Source organism: Ovis aries, chromosome 3 (assembly GCF_016772045.2).
Source record: "Ovis aries strain OAR_USU_Benz2616 breed Rambouillet chromosome 3, ARS-UI_Ramb_v3.0, whole genome shotgun sequence".
Classification (NCBI taxonomy): Eukaryota; Metazoa; Chordata; class Mammalia; order Artiodactyla; family Bovidae; genus Ovis; species Ovis aries.
In genome coordinates this window covers 176680575-176698513 of record NC_056056.1, presented here as the reverse complement: position 1 = coordinate 176698513, position 17939 = coordinate 176680575, and the positions used below count along the sequence as shown (strand labels likewise).

The 17939-nt window shown below is 42.1% G+C and overlaps 1 protein-coding gene across 1 annotated transcript in view; it reads left to right on the top strand.

Moving 5' to 3' along the window:
• Positions 1-132: 132 nt before the first annotated feature.
• The window catches only part of BPIFC (BPI fold containing family C), a 56068-nt gene continuing 38261 nt past the window's right edge, over positions 133-17939 (top strand). Inside the window, exons 1-3 of the mRNA XM_027965837.3 lie at positions 133-434; positions 3259-3401; positions 12208-12302. Of these exons, the coding sequence (XP_027821638.3) occupies positions 3377-3401; positions 12208-12302 (120 nt within the window). The 5' untranslated portion in view covers positions 133-434; positions 3259-3376. The remainder of the gene's footprint in view (positions 435-3258; positions 3402-12207; positions 12303-17939) is intronic.

Here is a 17939-nt window from a genome sequence, read left to right as displayed (position 1 = left end):
CTTGAGGGCGCCCCCTGGAGCCCACCGGCGAGCAGACCGCGGGCGGCCGACAAGGGCCCAGGCCGGTAGGGAACTCACGATCGATGACTCGGCGCGCAACGGCGCCACCTGAGAGCGCGCTTTGAGTTCTGCGCAGGCGTGGAAGCTGCCGCGGAGCGCCGGGGTCGCGGCACTTGTGCAGCGGTGTCACTTGTCTCCGCCTTTCCTAGAGAACGTTAACGCTGAAAGGGATGCTACAGATCAGACTACTCGCCACTCCGCAAGGCCAGGTGTCCTGGTTCTTACTCCACTTCCTCCGTGGCTCCAGCACCATTCGCACCCATCAGCAATTCTGATAGTTTCCAGGTTACAGCAAACTTAATTTGTAGGGACTTCCTGTGGGCCAGTGGCTGAGACTCTGCGCTCCCAAAATGGGGGGCCCTGTTCAATCCATGGTAAGGGAACTAGATTCCACATGCGGCCCAGACCCAGGGTGGCCAAATAAATATTTATTTAAAAACAAAACATTGTAGGCGGTGATCTACGTCGGAGAGTATATTGGCAACCTGTCGCTGCCTAATAATCACCCCAAAGCTTAACTGCTTAGGACAACAAACATTTTTCACGCAGGTTCTGTAGATCGAAAATTTGGTCATGACTTGGCTGTTTGGTTCTGTCTTGGTCTCTCGTGAGATTACAGTCAAGATGTAGGTCAAGCAGCCTTGACCTGCAGTTATCTGAAATCTTGACTCGGGCTGGAGGATCTCAATCGCATGACTGTTGACCTTGGTTTTTTCTGTTGAGGCCTTAGTTTTTCACGCCATGGGCCTCCCCATGGGGCCGCTTGAGTGCCCAGGGGCATGGTGTCAGAGTGTCCCTCACTTCCCCCAGAGCCAGTGATCTCAGAGAGACCAAGGCAGAAGCCGCCAATGTCTTTTATGATCTCTTCTCAGAAGTCACATACCATCACTTCACTCGTTCAACCAAGACTTCAGTGTGGGAGAATCAACCCGAAGGCATGAATACCAACAGACAGGGATCACTGGGGTCCATCTGGGAGTCTAGCTACCACAGAGGGCTTGGCAATAATGACGATGATCTCTTAAATGAGGAAAAGAGTATTGTCACTTTTCATCCTTGTTAAGATAGCCATTTTCCAAATCATAAAAAAGAGTTGAATAACGTTTCTTCCAATAGGTGGCAGCACTTGTCCACATTCTGACCTTCATTCACTCGATAAATATATACTGATCACCTCTTTTGTGCCAGAGTATCCTTGGTCCTGAGAAGACAAGTTCCTACCCATGCAGAGCTTACAGGGAAGTGAATTGACTTTTGTGGTAGAGCGTAAAAAGTGTCTTGTTTATGATGGAGATAAGAACAGTCCTGGGGACTGGGATACATAGGGAAGGGTGGTTGGCCAGGAAGGTTCTTGAGTGGCAAGCGATATGAAATTGAGAAAGGAAGGATGACAGGACCAGGGTGGCTTGATGTGGCCAGAATGGACACAGTGGCTCAATGTGGACGGAGTGTGTATATCCCAAATAAAGAAGAGCCTCAAGCTAAGCAAAGGATTTGGGAAACATCCTAGAAAATGCGTAGGAAGCCACTGAAGAGTTTTAAGCAAGGGAGGCTTCATCTATCAGAGTTCTTAGCTCTGAGCAATAGAGGCTGACTCTGACCAAACAGAAAAGCAGCAAATGAAAAGGATAATGGATAGTTTTGGGATTCTGGGATGGCCTGAAGAAGTGACTCCAGGTTAAGCTTCTAGGAGGATGCTCAGAACCACACTGAAGAACTGGCCTGATGAGGAAACTATCTTGACTGGTAGTCGCCCCACCCCATCCTGGATGGAAGCTGCTGTCACTGCTGCCGGGTACTGCTGGGGAATGGCTGCCACCTCCAAATGCCACATGATTTTACACCAACGAAATGCCAAACTTCCAGATGAACCTATATCCTCACCTCACTCACTTTGAAATTGAAACTTCAATGCATCTGGGATGCATCTGCTTAAGGGAAACTGAGGCCTGAAAACTGAGGGAAACTCCTGGCCGGAAGAGACTGGAATTTAGACTCTGATCTCTTTCCCTGGGGAAACAAGACTTAGAATAGTTTAATTTCCCCAAATAGAGGAAGGCAGTTCAAAAGATGACAGGAGGCCGTGAGTTGACAGATGGGTCAGATCTGAGATATGAATCTGTCCCTGGTAGAATATGGGCGAGATCAGGGTTTCTCAAGTTCTGCACTGCTGCCACTTGGTCCTCACAGTCTTTGTTGTGCAGAACTATGATATCTTGTACCTTGTAGATGCTGCTATTTAGCAGTATCCCTGATCCCTATCCGCAGAATGCCAAGAGAGCCCCGCTCCCTCAGTTGTGAGAACCAAAGATGTCTCCAAACTCTGCCAAATATCCCCTAGGAGGAAAATTGCCTTGGAAACCACTGGATTAGAGACCAGCCTGGTTAGACCAGCCCATTCTGGAATGACAGTGGGAATGGAAACAGTGGGATGGTCTGGGAATATGTGTCAGAGGTAGAAATTATAGAACCTGAGAAATGGCTATGTTTAGAGACTGTGAATATGAATTTGAGCAAACTCCAGGAGATAGTGAAGGACAGGAAAGCCTGGAATGCTGCAGTCCATAGGGTTGCAAAGAGGCAGACACAACTTAGCAACTGAACAACAGCAAATCAGGGTACAGCTTCAGCTACTTGAACAGATGTCTGAAATTGTAGTGACCTAAGCAGGACATAAGTTTATTTCTCTCTGAAATAATGTTCTTGAAGAAAGAAGTGTGAGGCTAATATGCTGTCCGTCTTTGGAGACTACATACCACAGTCTGCCTCTTACTATTGCATAAACCCATTAAGTTTTAGAGAAACCTAGGTAAGTTACTGTCTGTAAAAATGAAAATAGTAACAAAAATATATTAAATAAGTATGCTGTGAAGATTCAGTGGGATGATACCTTTTGGTTTTTGTTCTAATTTATGAAGCTCCTGGTGATTTCTTAAGACAAAAACAGAAAACTAATCCACGTGAGATCTTTGCCTTAATCCTTTGCACAATAGAGTGTAATGACTGGGGTGGAGGAAGTAATCCAACCCCAGGAGTGTAGGAGGGGCCTGAAACAGAACCAGAGCATCTCCAAGGCACAACCAAGATGTAAGGTACTCTAGAGGGCAATCCTCCAAAACATCAAAGGTCCATGAGAATATTGTATACCCCTTCTCTCAACTATCTTCCTCATTGAGAATTTGTTTTTCTCTTTTGCAGGACGTCACCTTAATAATGTCTGCAAGCAACAGTCACTGCAGTTTTCAGAGTTCTGAAATTTACATTTTTTAAATGGGCCATTTTATAGAATACTACAAAAGGATGATGTCACTATTCCATGGGAATTCATTCATTGGCTCCCTGTAAGCTTTTTTTTTTTTTTTTTGGAGTATAGTTGATTTACAATACTGTGTCACTTCTGCTGTACAGCAAAGTGACTTAGGTATACACATATAGACATTCTTTTTCTTACATTCTAGGCTTTTTTTAAATAATTTTTTTATTTCAGAACAGTTTTAGATTTATAGAATTATTTTGAATACGTATCCAATTTTCCTTTATTAACAGATTCGTATAATAGATTTGTCACAATTAATGGACCAATATAGATATTTCTATTAACTAAAATTTATACTTTATTCAGATTTCTCATTTTTTTTCCTGTTTTATTTTTTCTCATTCTTTCTGTTCCAGGATCCTGTCTAGGGTGTCACCTTATATTTAGTGGTTGTGCCTCCTAAGCTCCTCTCATTTGTGATGGTCTCTTAGACTTTCCTTGTTTTTTATGAACCTTGACAGTTTTGAGGATTACTAATCAGCTATCTGGAAGAGTGTCCATCAGTGACAATTTGTCTGGTATCTTCTTATGAAAATACCATGGCTGAGGTAATGTGTTTCTAGGAAGAAGACCGTTGAGGTAAAGCACGATCATCATATCAAGATGACGTCTGATGTTAAATTCTGACCACATGACTTCTCCACCACAGAGTCATTTCTTTTCTCTCCTAGGTTTAGTTTTGTAAGTGCCAAACTTTTCCAAAGTGGAAAACATTTTTCATTCCCATTGGCAATGAATGAGACTTCCTATTGCTTTGTATTCTCACCATCAGTTTGTATTGTCAATTGTTTGTTTGTTTCATCTTAGCCGTCCTAAAAGGTGTATTGTTGCATCTCACTGTTTTAACCTGCCGTTTTCAACGACAATGCTGAGCCTCTTTTTATATGCTTATGTGCCATCTATATATCTTCTCTAGTGAGGGTATCTGTTCAGATCTCCTGCCTACTTCTAATTCGGCTGTTTGTTTTCTTGAATTTCCTTTAGTTTTCTGGACATAACTCAAATTTCTGTGCTTGACAAAAACACTTTATAATCTAGGTAGAAACCCCCTTCTTCAATCTGCCCAGTGACCCCCTAAAGAATACCCACACTGCCCTGTTCCAGAAAGCCTCCCTCACTTCCCTTGACCCTGTCTCCCACGAAGTCAGTTTGCCTCTGAGCTTTTACACATACTGATTCTGGCACCTAGAATACCTTCCTATCCTCCTTTTAAGAAGAGTGTGTTGCCTCTTCCTTTTGCTCCAAAAGCACTTGGAACGTCCTTTTTAATGTTTTCCATCCCATTGTAGTGCAATGATTTGTGTAACAGGCTTTCTCTAGTCTGAGGCTGTGAGTTTCTCAGGGCAAAAAGGCAGGTCTTATCCATCTTCAACAACACTCAGCCCCCACCTTGAATGTAAGGGCTGGTTAAGCAAGATTCAAAATATGACATAAGGATATCCATGCTTATCTCAGAGGTCTTGATATATTTATTTGAAAAGTAAGATCTGCATTCTGTCTCTAAAAGAAAAAGGTTGGCCTTAGTTTCGATATTTCCTTACAAATCTAATCCATTTTCCTGAATCTTGAGCTTTAGTGTGCATATTGATAGTTCTCACCCTTTGGAGTGTCTCATAAAACTTATGTGAATTACAGGACTTTCCTGGCAGACCAGTTGTTAAGACTCTGCACTTCCAGGGCAGGATGTGCAGGGTCAGTCCCTGGTCAGGGAGCTAAGATCTCACATGCTGGGCAGGGTGACCAAAAAATAATAAATATTTTAAAGAGTTATATGAATGTACATTTAAATTTTAGCATGAAGTTAAATTCATTTTGAACTGCAAAAATAAAAAGTAACTCCCTTTCAAATAAACAATAAGTAAGGGTTATTGGGTGAGTGGGTTTGTTTATTTTTCAAAACCAGCAGGAAGTCACTGCCATAAACCATTCCACAGTGTGATTGGTGGGAGAGGCTATGGTCTGAGTCAATCATCAGTGTTCACCCAGAAATGTTATCACATGGACAACAGGGGAATGTGGCCTGGCACTGAGCTGGGACGGGAGAGAGATGTGCTGTCAGGCAGTTGGGTGATTCTGCTAGATGTCTCCCTAGCCCTTCCAGAGCCATGCTAATTCCAGGCAGCTTCCTCTGGTTAGAAGTAAACTAGCAACTTCAAACAAACACATATATCTGTGTTACTCACACAGATTCAATTAGCAACTCAAAAAACCAGATGTGCTGCCTAGCAACAGCATCCTTCTCTGCTCACCTTCCACATCCGCTAGACTATGGCTTGTCCTTTTGTGACCTTCCCGAAAAAGGCAGCTTAGCACAGGGGTTAAGAACCTCCCAGATGCAACTTAACCACAGAAGTAAACTTAACCATATTGGTTCAGAGACTCCCAAAAGCAGAACACCTGGGTCCTGAATCCTGGCTCCACAAACTAACTGTGATGCCTAAGACTAGGCAAAATTACTTAAACTCTCAGTCTCCTCGTCTATAAAATGGAGATAACATTACCTCAAATAGCTTTGGTGGAGATTTAATGAGTTCGTATATAAATGGTGCCTGTATGTGCATGCTTATTCGCTTCAGTTGTATCCAACTCTATGCGACCCTATGGGCTGTAGCCTGCCAGGCTCCTCTGTCCATGGGAAGCTCCAGGCAAGAATACTGGACTGGGTTGCCATGCCCTCCTCCAAGGGATTGTCCCAACCCAGGAATAGAACTCATGTCCTTTATGTCTCCTGAATTAGCAGGCAGGTTCTTTATCACTATCACCATCTGGGAAACCCCATAGAGTACCAAGCATTCAATAAATGTTAACTCTCATTTTTCTCTGCCTCTTATGTCGCTTTTCAGGGTTTCCTTTTAACCAGATTTTACCAACACAAAATGTTGGGGAATGGGGAAGTCAATGTGTCCTTTGTCCTAAAACTGCTTTATCTGGTTCATCCCACGCCCCACCCCCAACACACAAAGAATCCCTGTTTCCCCCCACTTTTGTCTCCTACAAAATATAACATAATTTGTTTCCAAGCTCAAAAACAGTCTTATATTCAAATAACTTCTTTCTGTATGGGAATAGCCCAGACATTCTAGAAACCAAGAACTAGTATGGTCCATCCTTGTATCTTGACATCTTTCTCTTTTTTTGACATCTTTCTTTAATGAAGATTCTAGCTAGTAGATTTTTATTTTTCCTTTGGAGTGTTAATTAAAGGTGTCTCTTGATCTGCAGAGACTAATATACTGTCAGCCATTAATAAGTGGAATAACTGTAGGCAGTGACCAAAACCATCGCAAAGAAAAAGAAATAGAGGAAGGCAAAGTGGTTGTCTGAGGAGGCTTTACAAATAGCTGAGGAAAGAGAGAAGCAAAAAGCAAGGGAGAAAGGAAAACATACACCCAACTGAATGCAGAGTTCCAGAAAACAACAAGGAGAGATAAGAAGTTCTCCTTAAACGAACAATGCAAAGAAACAGAAGAATGGAAAAGACTAGCAATCTCTTCAAGAAAATTGGAGATGTCAGGGGAAGATTTCATGCAAGGATGGGCACAATAGAGAACAGAAACTGTTCTGTTAAGGACTTAACAGAAACAGAAGAGATTAGGAAGAGGTGGCAAGAATACACAGAAGAGCTATGTAAGAAAAGTCTTAATGACCCAGATAACCACAATGGTGTGCTCATTCACCTAGAGCCACACTTCCTAGAGTGTGAAGTCAAGTGGGCCTCAGGAAGCATTACTATGAACAAAGCTAGTGGAGGTGACAGAATTCCAGAATTCCTGCACTATTAAAAATCCTAAAAGATGTTGCTGTTAAAGTGTTGAACTCAATACGCCAGCAAATTTAAAAACTCAGCAGTAGTCACAGGACTGGAAAAGTTCAGTTTTCAGACCAATCCCAAAGAAAAGAGAAAAGTGAAAAGTGAAAGTGAAGCTGCTCAGTCGTGTCTGACTCTTTTCAACCCCATGGACTGTAGCCCACCAGGCTCCTTCATCCATGGAATTTTCCAGGCAAGAGTACTACTGGAATGGGTTGCCATTTCTTTCTCCAAATCCCAAAGAAGGTCAATGCCAAAGAATGTCAAACTACCGCACAATTGCACTCATTTCACATGCTAACAAGGTTATGCTCAAAATCCTTCAAGCTAGGCTTCAGCAGTATGTGAACTGAGGACTTTCAGATGTATAAACTGGGTTTAGAAAAGGCACAGGAACCAGAGATCAAATTCCCAACATCTGCTGGGTCATAGAAAAAGCAAGGGAATTCCAGAAAAGCATCTACTTCTGCTTCATTGACTATGTTAAACCCTTTAACTGTGTGGATCAAAACAACTGTGGAACATTCTTAAAGAGATGGGACTACCAGACCACCTTACCTGTCTCCTGAGAAACCTGTATGCAGGTCAAGAAGCAACAATTAGAGCCAGACATAGAACAATGGACTGATTCAAAATTGGGAAAAGAGTACGACAAGGCTGTATATTGTCACCTTGCTTATTTAACTTATATGCAGAGTACATCATGCCAAATGCCAGGCTGGATAAATCACAAGCTGGAATGAAGATTGCCAGGAGAAATATCAACAACCTCAGATATGCAGATAATACCACTCTAATGGAAGAAGGTGAAGAGGAACTAAAGAGCCTCTTGATGAAAGTGAAAGAGGAGAGTGAAAAGGCTGGCTTGAAACTCAGTATTCAAAAAACTAAGATATGGCATCCAGTCCCATCACTTCATGACAAATAGAAGGAGAAAAAGTGGAAGCAATAACAGTTTTTGCTTTCTTGGGCTCCAAAATCACTGTGGATGGTGGCTATAGCTATGAAATTAAAGGACTTTTGCTCCTTGGAAGGAAAGCTATGACAAACCTAGACAGCATATTAAAAAGCAAAGACATCACTTTGCCAACAAAAGTCCATATAGTAAAAGCTGTGGTTTTTCCAGTAGTCATGTACAGATGTGAGAGTTGGACCATTAAGAGAGCTGAGCACTGAAGAATTGATGCTTTCAAACTGTGGGGTTGGAGAAAACTCTTGAGAGTCCCTTGAACTGCAAGAAGATCAAACCAGTCAATCCTAAAGGAAATCAATCCTGCATATTCATTGGAAGGACTGATACTGAAGCTGAAGCTCCAATAGTTTGGCCACCTGATGCATAGAGCCAACTAGTTGGAAAAGACCCTGATGCTAGGAAAGTTAGAAGGCAGGAAGAGAAACGCATGACAGGATGAGATGGTTAGATAGCATCACTGACTCAGTGGACTATGTGGGAGATAGTGGAGGATGGAGGAGCCTGACATGATGCAGTCCATGGGCTCGCAAAGAGTTAGACATCACGTCTTGACTGAAAACCAACCAAATTAGTCTTGCATTCTCAATTGTCATCGTAGGTAGGCTGGATAAGTAGGAATTCCCAGCAAATCCTTAGTTAAATCTGGAAGACTAAAATAAATAATGAAACTGGATATCTGGATATCATGCTGCTGGCTTTTGTTGTTTTGAATGATGAATTTTGCAAATTACCAGAAAATGATTCTTCCAACAAAAGGAATGCTTGAGGTAATGTCTAAGGCCCCTTACAAATAAAATAAAAACAGACCAGCTGTACTCTCTTTTATCTTCGTGTCTTAAACTCCAAGTATCTGAGACTGTTTTTCCAAAATTATTCCACCTCATACATGAGCTGTACTATTATTTACTTCATAAATAAACCCAATTCTTAAAGTGTATATAAATTTATTTAAAAGGGGAAGTTATCTAAAGGGGAAACTTTCATTAATTTCCTAACAGAGGATAAACATAAAAATAAATATAAATATCATAAACATTAAACTCTGTACACTACTTCAAAGTAAAACTTGTTTAAAACATCTTTTAAATTATTAATTGAAAATAATAGAGAAAATACATGTAATAGGGCATCTAAATTATTGACAGTGAAGGAAAAACTTAATATATGCTACCTCACTTAGTTTAATTCTCATAATGACTTTTCAAAGTAAATGTGATAACCACTTTTATAGCAGATTCTCAGAAACCCAAAGGAAATAAGTAAATTGCCCCAGAGTTGGGGTGGGCAGGGCAAGTCTGTGTGAGGCCAGAACCACAAGGACTGCAGGATGGGGTTCCTCCTCCCCCCATTTCACATCCTGTCTCCTCTCCTTCATTCAGGCCATGCTTCCCAAGACTTCTCTCCAAATCCTCTGCCCAAAATCCCAGGATTCACAACATTGACTTGAGTTAGATTTTCAGTATTTTGTGTCAAAAATAAAAATTAGTATTTCCATCAGAAAAAATACAATTATTTGTATTTTACAATCTTCAGCTTGCTTTTAAGTGGAGCAGATTCTTATGCAGCTGGTTAATGGGTCTGACGATGCAAATAGGAGGCTAATCAAGGTCTGAGTCTCCCTGACAGAAACAGGGAATGAGGATGGGAAAGACGGGGCTGAGGGTGGGGCGCGCAGGAGATGAAGGTGAAGGTAAGAAGCGGCTGGGGAGGTGGGGGAAAGAGAGATCAGAAGCAGAGCGGAGGGACAGGAGAGGAGAGGCAGCGATGCTGGCTCCGAGGGGAGATTCAGAGGGAAGGAAAGAAATATCCACAGGCACTGGATAAATTGTCTCCCATACAATGTATTATGTCATTCATCTTCTCCCATGTCTGGTTCTTAGTTTTTTATAGGACACTAAAATAAATACAAACAATTTCACGTGTTTATCTGTGTAGCACCTGAAATGACCCCATACTTCTCCTGTAGGGCATGTACATGGGAAACTGCCCCAGATGACCTCACCACTCCATCTCGAGGATAATGACTCGGAAATTCATATTTCTAGTCAACCTCTGCTGGGAACTCCAACTACCCACCTGATGTAGCCATTTAGATGTCTAATATCATCATCTCTGCCCTTACTGCATTCCAGACACACCGGCCCACCTTAGCTATTCCCTCCACCCAATCCCTTCAGGGCTTTTTCTGTCTGGCTTCTAATGCTCAGATCTCAACTCAGATACACCTCGTCCGAGAAGCCTTCCTGAGCCATCCGCATAGAGGAAGCACTTCTCCCCTCAGTTGCATCACCCTACCAATTACAAGACCACCACCCCCCACCAACTACATTCCTTTATTTCCTCCCTAGCACATCACAGTCTACACATTTTGGGTTGTCTTGTTTGCCTGTTTGTTTTACATCTTCATCCGCTAGAATATAAACTCCATGTGGACATGAATTCTGTCTGTTTTACTGAAAGGAACTTGTACACAGTAGGTGTCCAAGATTTGTGGATTTAATGAATGAACTAGTCTATGACTGGCAATAACTGATTCTATGAGGAGAGTATCTTCAGGCTCCTATCACCATTGATATGACCACATACCAATGAATAAAGATTTTACAGCCCTTTACAGTTCAAAAGCACTTTACAGCACAAAAAATTTACAGCATTTTACAATTCAAACGTTCTTCTAGGTTACTTAGGTTACTGCTATGGTCTGAATGTTTGTGTTCCTCCAAAATTCATATGCTGAAATCTTAACCCCAAAGGTGATGTTATTAGTAGGTAGCACTTGGGGAATTAATTTCTTCTAGAAGAGACTCCAAAAATATTCTTAACTCTTTCCACCCTGTGAGAACACAGCCAAAAGAATCTAGCTGTGAGCCAGATCTTAAACCACAGCAGTGACCTGGATCCTGCAACAGAGTCCTAATCAAGACATAACTATACTGGCTCCTTGATTGTGAACTTCCCATTTCCAGAACAGTGAGCAATAAATTTGTTGTTTATAAGCTATGTCTTAGCTTATACATTTAGCTGAGCTTAGACTGGCTTGTGAAACTTACTAGCAGCCTGAACAGACTAAGACAGCTATCAACATCTTTTTCCACCAGTACCTATTAAAGTAGATGCTATTTTTATTCCCACTTTACCCCTACGAAAACTGAAGTTAAACAGGTACCTGTAACTGGAGCTGTGCTGGACGAGGAACTTAAAAGCTGTCAGAAGTACAGACAATACCAAGCGAACATGCCTGTTGTTCTTCCTAGATTTCCTGAACTGTCCTGGTTTTAGTACTGAAAATCCTGTGTCCTGGGTAAACCAGAACAGTGGATCACCCCATCTTAAATTGTAAACTTAAGACCTGAGATGCTTCATGTAATCAGATTCCTGCCCATCTAAAGTGCAATGATTAAAACATGGGGGATGGGAGTGGTGAACGGGGTTTAGAAACTATAGATACCAAGTTCCGAAATAGTTGATGAACCCACCTAAACTGACTTCAGAGGAATGCTGGGAGTGAAAGTCATTAATAATCTGAAAAACGAGCCAATAGTCAGAGATACTTTCTGTGATCCTACCCTGAAAGATCAAGATGGTAACTAGGTTGGCCTGGTTATCAAGCCTCATGCTTTCAGAATGAATCTGATCCACCAAAAGTCCAAAAGGTATCCTTGGCAGCAGTGGCAACACTCAGTACAGGCAGCCTGACCGAGGGAAACCAGCTTACTCTCCCAGAAAGGAAAAGTCTTCCTCTTCCAATTCAATACAACTTAGCACCTTTTTAAAAATACACTGGAATTCTGAAGCTTTCTGGTAAAGTAGCCATAGTAATTTCTCAAGATGTGAGTGTGTGTGTGCACGTGCATGTATGTGTGTGTGTGTTAGGGAGATAATTATTGCATAGGTGGCATTGTCTGCTCATCTGGGTAGAGACTGAAGTGTTCATTCATGTCTTCATGTCATTGGGTAACTGAAGTGAAGCAATAATGTATCACATTTTGAAAGAAGCTTTTTAAAAAGATTCACCACTAGATGATTCAGACTTAATTATCATCTTTGCAGCAGATGAGCTCAAGGCTCCAGTGGAGAACACATCGACTTCAAAGGCAGAGGGACCTGAAGGCGCTCCCTGGCTTTGGATACTTCCTCTTCTTGAGGTAAGAATCTTAAACCAAGATTGAACCAACCTGAAGCTTGAACCACCTCAAGTCTCTGCCAGTGCACAGTGTCCCAGCGGGAACTACCCTCTTGCTGGAGATGACCCAGATCTGGTAGGACACCTTGAACAGCCAGCTGTCACACATCCTGAATTATTTTGGTCTGCCTAGCTTTTTCTATGCTTTATTTCTTTACGTCACTCAGCCCACCCAGAAAACTGTGGACAGCTCTAAGATAGAAATGAGAGTTGGTTTAGACTACATGTTTAGTTCTGCATCCTTCAAAAGTGGGGCTCAATAGTTTGGACTTCTATTTTTGCCTCCATTCCAGTGGGGAACCCAGCACAGTGGCAGGAAATGCTAACTTGTCTCTCGACTGGTGTGGTTAAGACTAAGGAACCTCAGTGATTTCTGTGCTTTGGGATCAGGTCTTAAACCACAACAGTGACCTGGACCCTGCTGAGCAAATGGCCTTCCCATCTACCTGAATTTTGTAACTCTTTTGTGTTAAGTATGGAGTTTGGGGGGACAGGGGTGGGGAGAGCTGGGGTAAATTTTCAAGGCCCTTGTTATTAGAGATCTTGGTATAAAATCAAATGTGTGGGCTGAACCCCTTGAAATATTCTTCAAGTCTGCCTGTATTCCATTCCTGTTGATTTAAACTTCTTACCAATTTTATTATCTGTCTTAACCATTAGGGTGGAATATTCTTATAGACCAGGCTTCTTTAAACCAATTGAGCTTAATTTCTCAAACTTTGCCTCTATTTTAAAGGCTACACATTTCATTCAATCAACACACATTTTAATTTTTCCAAAGTCTGCCAAAGCTCTCCTTCAGGAGCAATAATGATACATTGATATTTCTCAGGACTTTCCTAAGTCGTATGTGAGTTTTCTTATTTCTATTCATCAGAATGGCTCAGGCAAAAGCCATTTAATTTAGAAGTATTATTCTGTCTGGATATTGGTATGGAAATGTAATGCCTTCTGAGGTTTTGAATATTGGAAAGAGGAATTCCTCAGAAGCTACAAAACAGGTAACTTGCTGGCAGGTTTTTAAATCATCCTGACTCCCTTCTTTTAATAGGCAACTCACCCTGTCCTTACTTGTCAGCCAAATTACCTAACCTTTCAGGAGTCATCTCCTTGTTTGACAAGGTTCCGTTCCTCCCCTGCCTATAAATTATCATCCTAACCAAACAATTCAACTGAAAGTTACATACAATCTATTCCTTTATAGCCCAGTAATTTTACTCATTCATAAAATTTCGAGAAGAAAAATATGTGCTTTCTATATGCAGCTTTGAGTTCCTGAATCTCCGTCAAAGTAGACCACTTCAGAAACTTCCTTGAACTGAGAAGTGAAAACAGGTTTTTTGGCTGCTGGAAGGAAATTTAAAACTCCATTTGTGCTCAAGAAAACACAAATGGATTTGCGCTTTGATGCTTGAAAATTTCCAGACACTTAATGAATCTTTCCACATAAAAGATGGCATCAAGCAACCCCTATTAAAATTCCCAGATAAAAATGAAAAGTTTAGTACTGTCAAGTCATTAAATGAAATAAAAAAAATCATAAACACTAGAATTAGGAGCCAGAAGAACAGGTTTGATTCCCAAGAGTCTGACTTACTCTGGGATCTTGGACAGATCATTTGAACTCTGTAAGCCTCTGTGTCCACATGTCTAAAATAGCAGAAATATACTAGTGTTGTGAGTTTTGTGAATGGTGAAGAAATATAAATTTATCATTTTAATTGCTCTTCCATTCACAAGTAATATCTCTGCTTTGGTTTATTGTGGTTTTTCACTGTAGAAATGAAGAACTACTTATATGATAGTTTGGTTTTCTCATTGTTTTCAACCTTTTCTAGAACTTTCCTTAGCTAACAAGAATCTTGTAGGCCAGCTGGTTAGGAAGTCAGCAAATATTTGTTGAGGTCCTACTATATACCAGGCAGAGATAATTTCTACCTTGCTTTGCATACATCTAATGCGTATAGACTTTTTGGTCTAACATTCATTTCTTTTCACTATTATGAAATCTTTTCCTTGTTTAAAAAATCCCTCTCTGGGAGGGGACATATGTATACCTAAGGCTGATTCATGTTGATGTTTGGCAAAAAAACAACAAAATTTTGTGAAGCAATTGTCCTTCAATTAAAAAATAAATTAATTTTAAAAATCCCTCTCTTGCTTATGCTCAGTTGCTAAGTCGTGTCTGACTCTTTGTGACCCCATGGACTATAGTCTGCCAGGCTCCTGTGTCCATGGGATTTTCCCAGCAAGAATACTCGAGTGGGTAGTCATGCCCTCCTCCAGAGGATCTTCCCGACCCAGGGATCGAACCTGCGTCTCCTGCACTGGCACAGCACACACACATATATATGTGTGTGCGTCTGTGTGTTTGTGTGTCTCTGTATGATATATATATCATATATATATACACACACACATATATACAGTACCTGGTGTTTCAAAAAGTTGGACACAATTGAAGTGATTGAGCAGACATATATATATATATATACATACATATATATGCACATACATATATATATAACTGAATTGCTTTGCACACAATATTATAAATCAACGATGCTTCACTTTAAAAAGCTCTCTTGTGCCTGCCCAGGCATGACTCATCCATTTACAACTCTTTGCCTACAGTGATATTAACATGACTACACATCAGTCTGGCCTCATCCTTTGCTAAAATGTGGAACTACTTCTATACCACTTGGTAAATAGCCACTAATCTAAGCTAAGGAATCCCAGGGGTGTTCCTCTTACTCCCATTGTCCCGTCCATCTCTGCCTATCCCTCTCTCTAGGACCCTGGACCACTCCCAGGATAGCTAAAGGATCAAGGAAGGCCTAGGACAGATGGCATGCTACGCATGTTCAGTCTCTCAGTGGTGTCCAACTGGGCCTAACTCCTGCATCCACCCTCAGTATCAGATGCTGTTGATATCATCCTGTCTCCCAGAACATGGAGAGCCTCACACTCATTTATCCCACTCCTCATATTTCCCCCAACCCTCAGGTCACTCATTGCTTGGCCAGAGAGACCCTCTTTTCCTACCGGAATTCCTTCTCCTCGGCTCTCGCTCTCACTCCTCTGTGCTTTCCTTAGTGTTGTCTTCACCCCAATCTTCCTCAAGCTGCACCCCTGGCCCTGCCCCCTGAATTGTCCAGTTTCTTTCTGTAGCTTGTCCTTTACTACCAAGACCAATTCCATACAGCTGAGACACCACACTGAATGCATAAGGTCATAGCAGTTTTAAAATATTGAAATACCTCAGTAGCTAACAGCAAATAGTCACTGCTCTGGGTCCCCCACCCCACCCCCCAGTATACCCACACTGGCCACTCCTCCAAGACTTCCTCTGTCCCACTCATGATCCAGGACCTAACCTCCCCAGCCCTGCTCTAGAACTGTGGCCAGCATCCGTTCTAAAGGATGAATATGCTCTGCTAGTGTGTAAATGCTCCAACCACCTCTGCAAAGAGCTATAATAAAATGTAGAGTGAAATAAATCCTATTCCTTTTAGTTGTTTGTGGCTAGAGGTATCCATCTTCACTGCTATATAATATTCCACCATGTGGATAAATCTCAGTGTGTGTGCATTCTGCTGGGAATGTCTATGTTGTGTTCAACTTTCTGCTGGGCTCACTTTGCTCTTTTGGACATTTTGGCACCTGGCTCACGTGGGTAGGGGGTTCGCTTGAGTGTGTTCCTAGAAGAATAAGGTATGTTATATGCAAGGAAAAAATAAAGGCTATTTCTTTGCTTATGATTCATTGATTCCCTCTATCAGTACTTATCAGTCACTCACTGCATCCAAGACACTGAGGGAGCCAGGCTCTGAAACCTCCAAACCAGACAAGGCCTTTGCCTTCACAGCACTTATATTCTGGTAGAGGAGACAGACAATAAGTTAAAAAAGGAAATATAGGTACATGAATAAATATGTATTTTGACTGAGGGTTCAGAAGGAAATGAGATTCACTTAGGGAAGTCATAAATGGCTTCAGAAGGAAGGCTGTGTTTGCAATGAACCTTAAGGATGCACAGACTTTCTATAGGCTAAGTAAAGGGCAACAGCCTAAGTGTGGGTATTATTCAGGAAACATGAGGTAAGGTAAGTTTGGTGCTTCCTCAGTGGCTAAGATGCAGGTTTGATCCCTGGGTTGGGAAGATCCCCTAGAGAAGGAAATGGCAACCCCGTCCAGTGTTCTTGCCTGGAGAATCCCATGGACAGAGGAGCCTGGCAGGCTACAGTCCATGGGGTCACAAAGAGTCAGACGTGACTTAGTGACTAAACAGCAACAACAGTGGGGTGAGCTTGGGGTCTTCTCTGGACAAGGGATATACAGATCAGCTGACAGATGTAAGCAGGTTGACTGAACCAGCCTCTTCTCATACCTGAAGGTGGATTTATGCAATACAGGACAAATCAAGACTCTAATTCTTGATCTCATGGCCCTCTAGCAAAATGCCCTCTGTGAGTATTCACCAGTCTGAGCATAAGCCCATTGCATGAGTGGGGAAGCTTGTACACTGGACAGAATGCCAGCCCCAGGGGTGAGAGGAACAGCCCTTTCTCTGCCACCAAGCTGGATACACTAGTGTGAGGTTTTCCTGGAACATTCTCTGCTGGTCCCACAGAGGCTGGTATATCTCCAGAGGGCACCCTTTCTCATTTCACACAAAAGCCCAACATAAGCCAGCAGTAGCCCTACTTGGACACTCCCTCCCCTGGTCAGACTGCTGTGCTCCTTTCAAATAAATTCTCTGGAACTCCCCTTTGTCTACTTCATTGCATTCCCATGTCTATGGTCTTACCCAAGGGCACACACTAATGTTTGTTTCCTTTGTTGTTGTTCAGTCACCAAGTCATGTCCGACTCTTTGCAACCCCGTGGACTGTAGCCCGCCAGGCTTCTCTGTCCATGGAATTCTCCAGGCAAGAACACTGGAGTGGGTTGCCATTCCCTTCTCCAGGGGATCTTCCCAACCCAGGGATGGAACCCTGGTGTCCTGCATATAGACAGATTCTTTACCACTTGAGCTATAGGGAAGTCCTTTGTTTATCTTGGCCAAGCACAGATTCTCTCTCTCTCTCTCTCTCTCTCTCTCTCACACACACACACACACACACACCTCTTACGGTGACCTTCCCAGCAGTCATCTGGACTGCTCCTGAATCCCAGCCCCTCTGGGGTCCTTCTCTGCCCCAACTGGCCTGACTCCTCCCTCTGTCTAAATACACAGCTCCTACAACTTCCTCTTCCCTGACTAGTTTCATGTTTGTGTGTTAACTCCGTGGGTATCTGTGTGAATGCAGGAATGACCAGTCCCCCAGCTTGTAAACTCCCAGAATTGGAAACAAGGCCTGCAAATGCATTACTCACTCTACTGTCATTAGAAGAAACCTGTATCACTGATGTTGTTGCTACCTCTGCTTCATTCATCAAGAAAATGGAGCGACATTAATTCATTGAATCCATTAATTCAGTAAGCGTACACTGAACATTTGGTCTATGTCAAGCACTAGCAAGATAACAGTGAATAAGATGCGATCTTTCTCCTTGGAGAAGATGTTTAGTAAGTTTTTTCCCGTGTCTTCTAT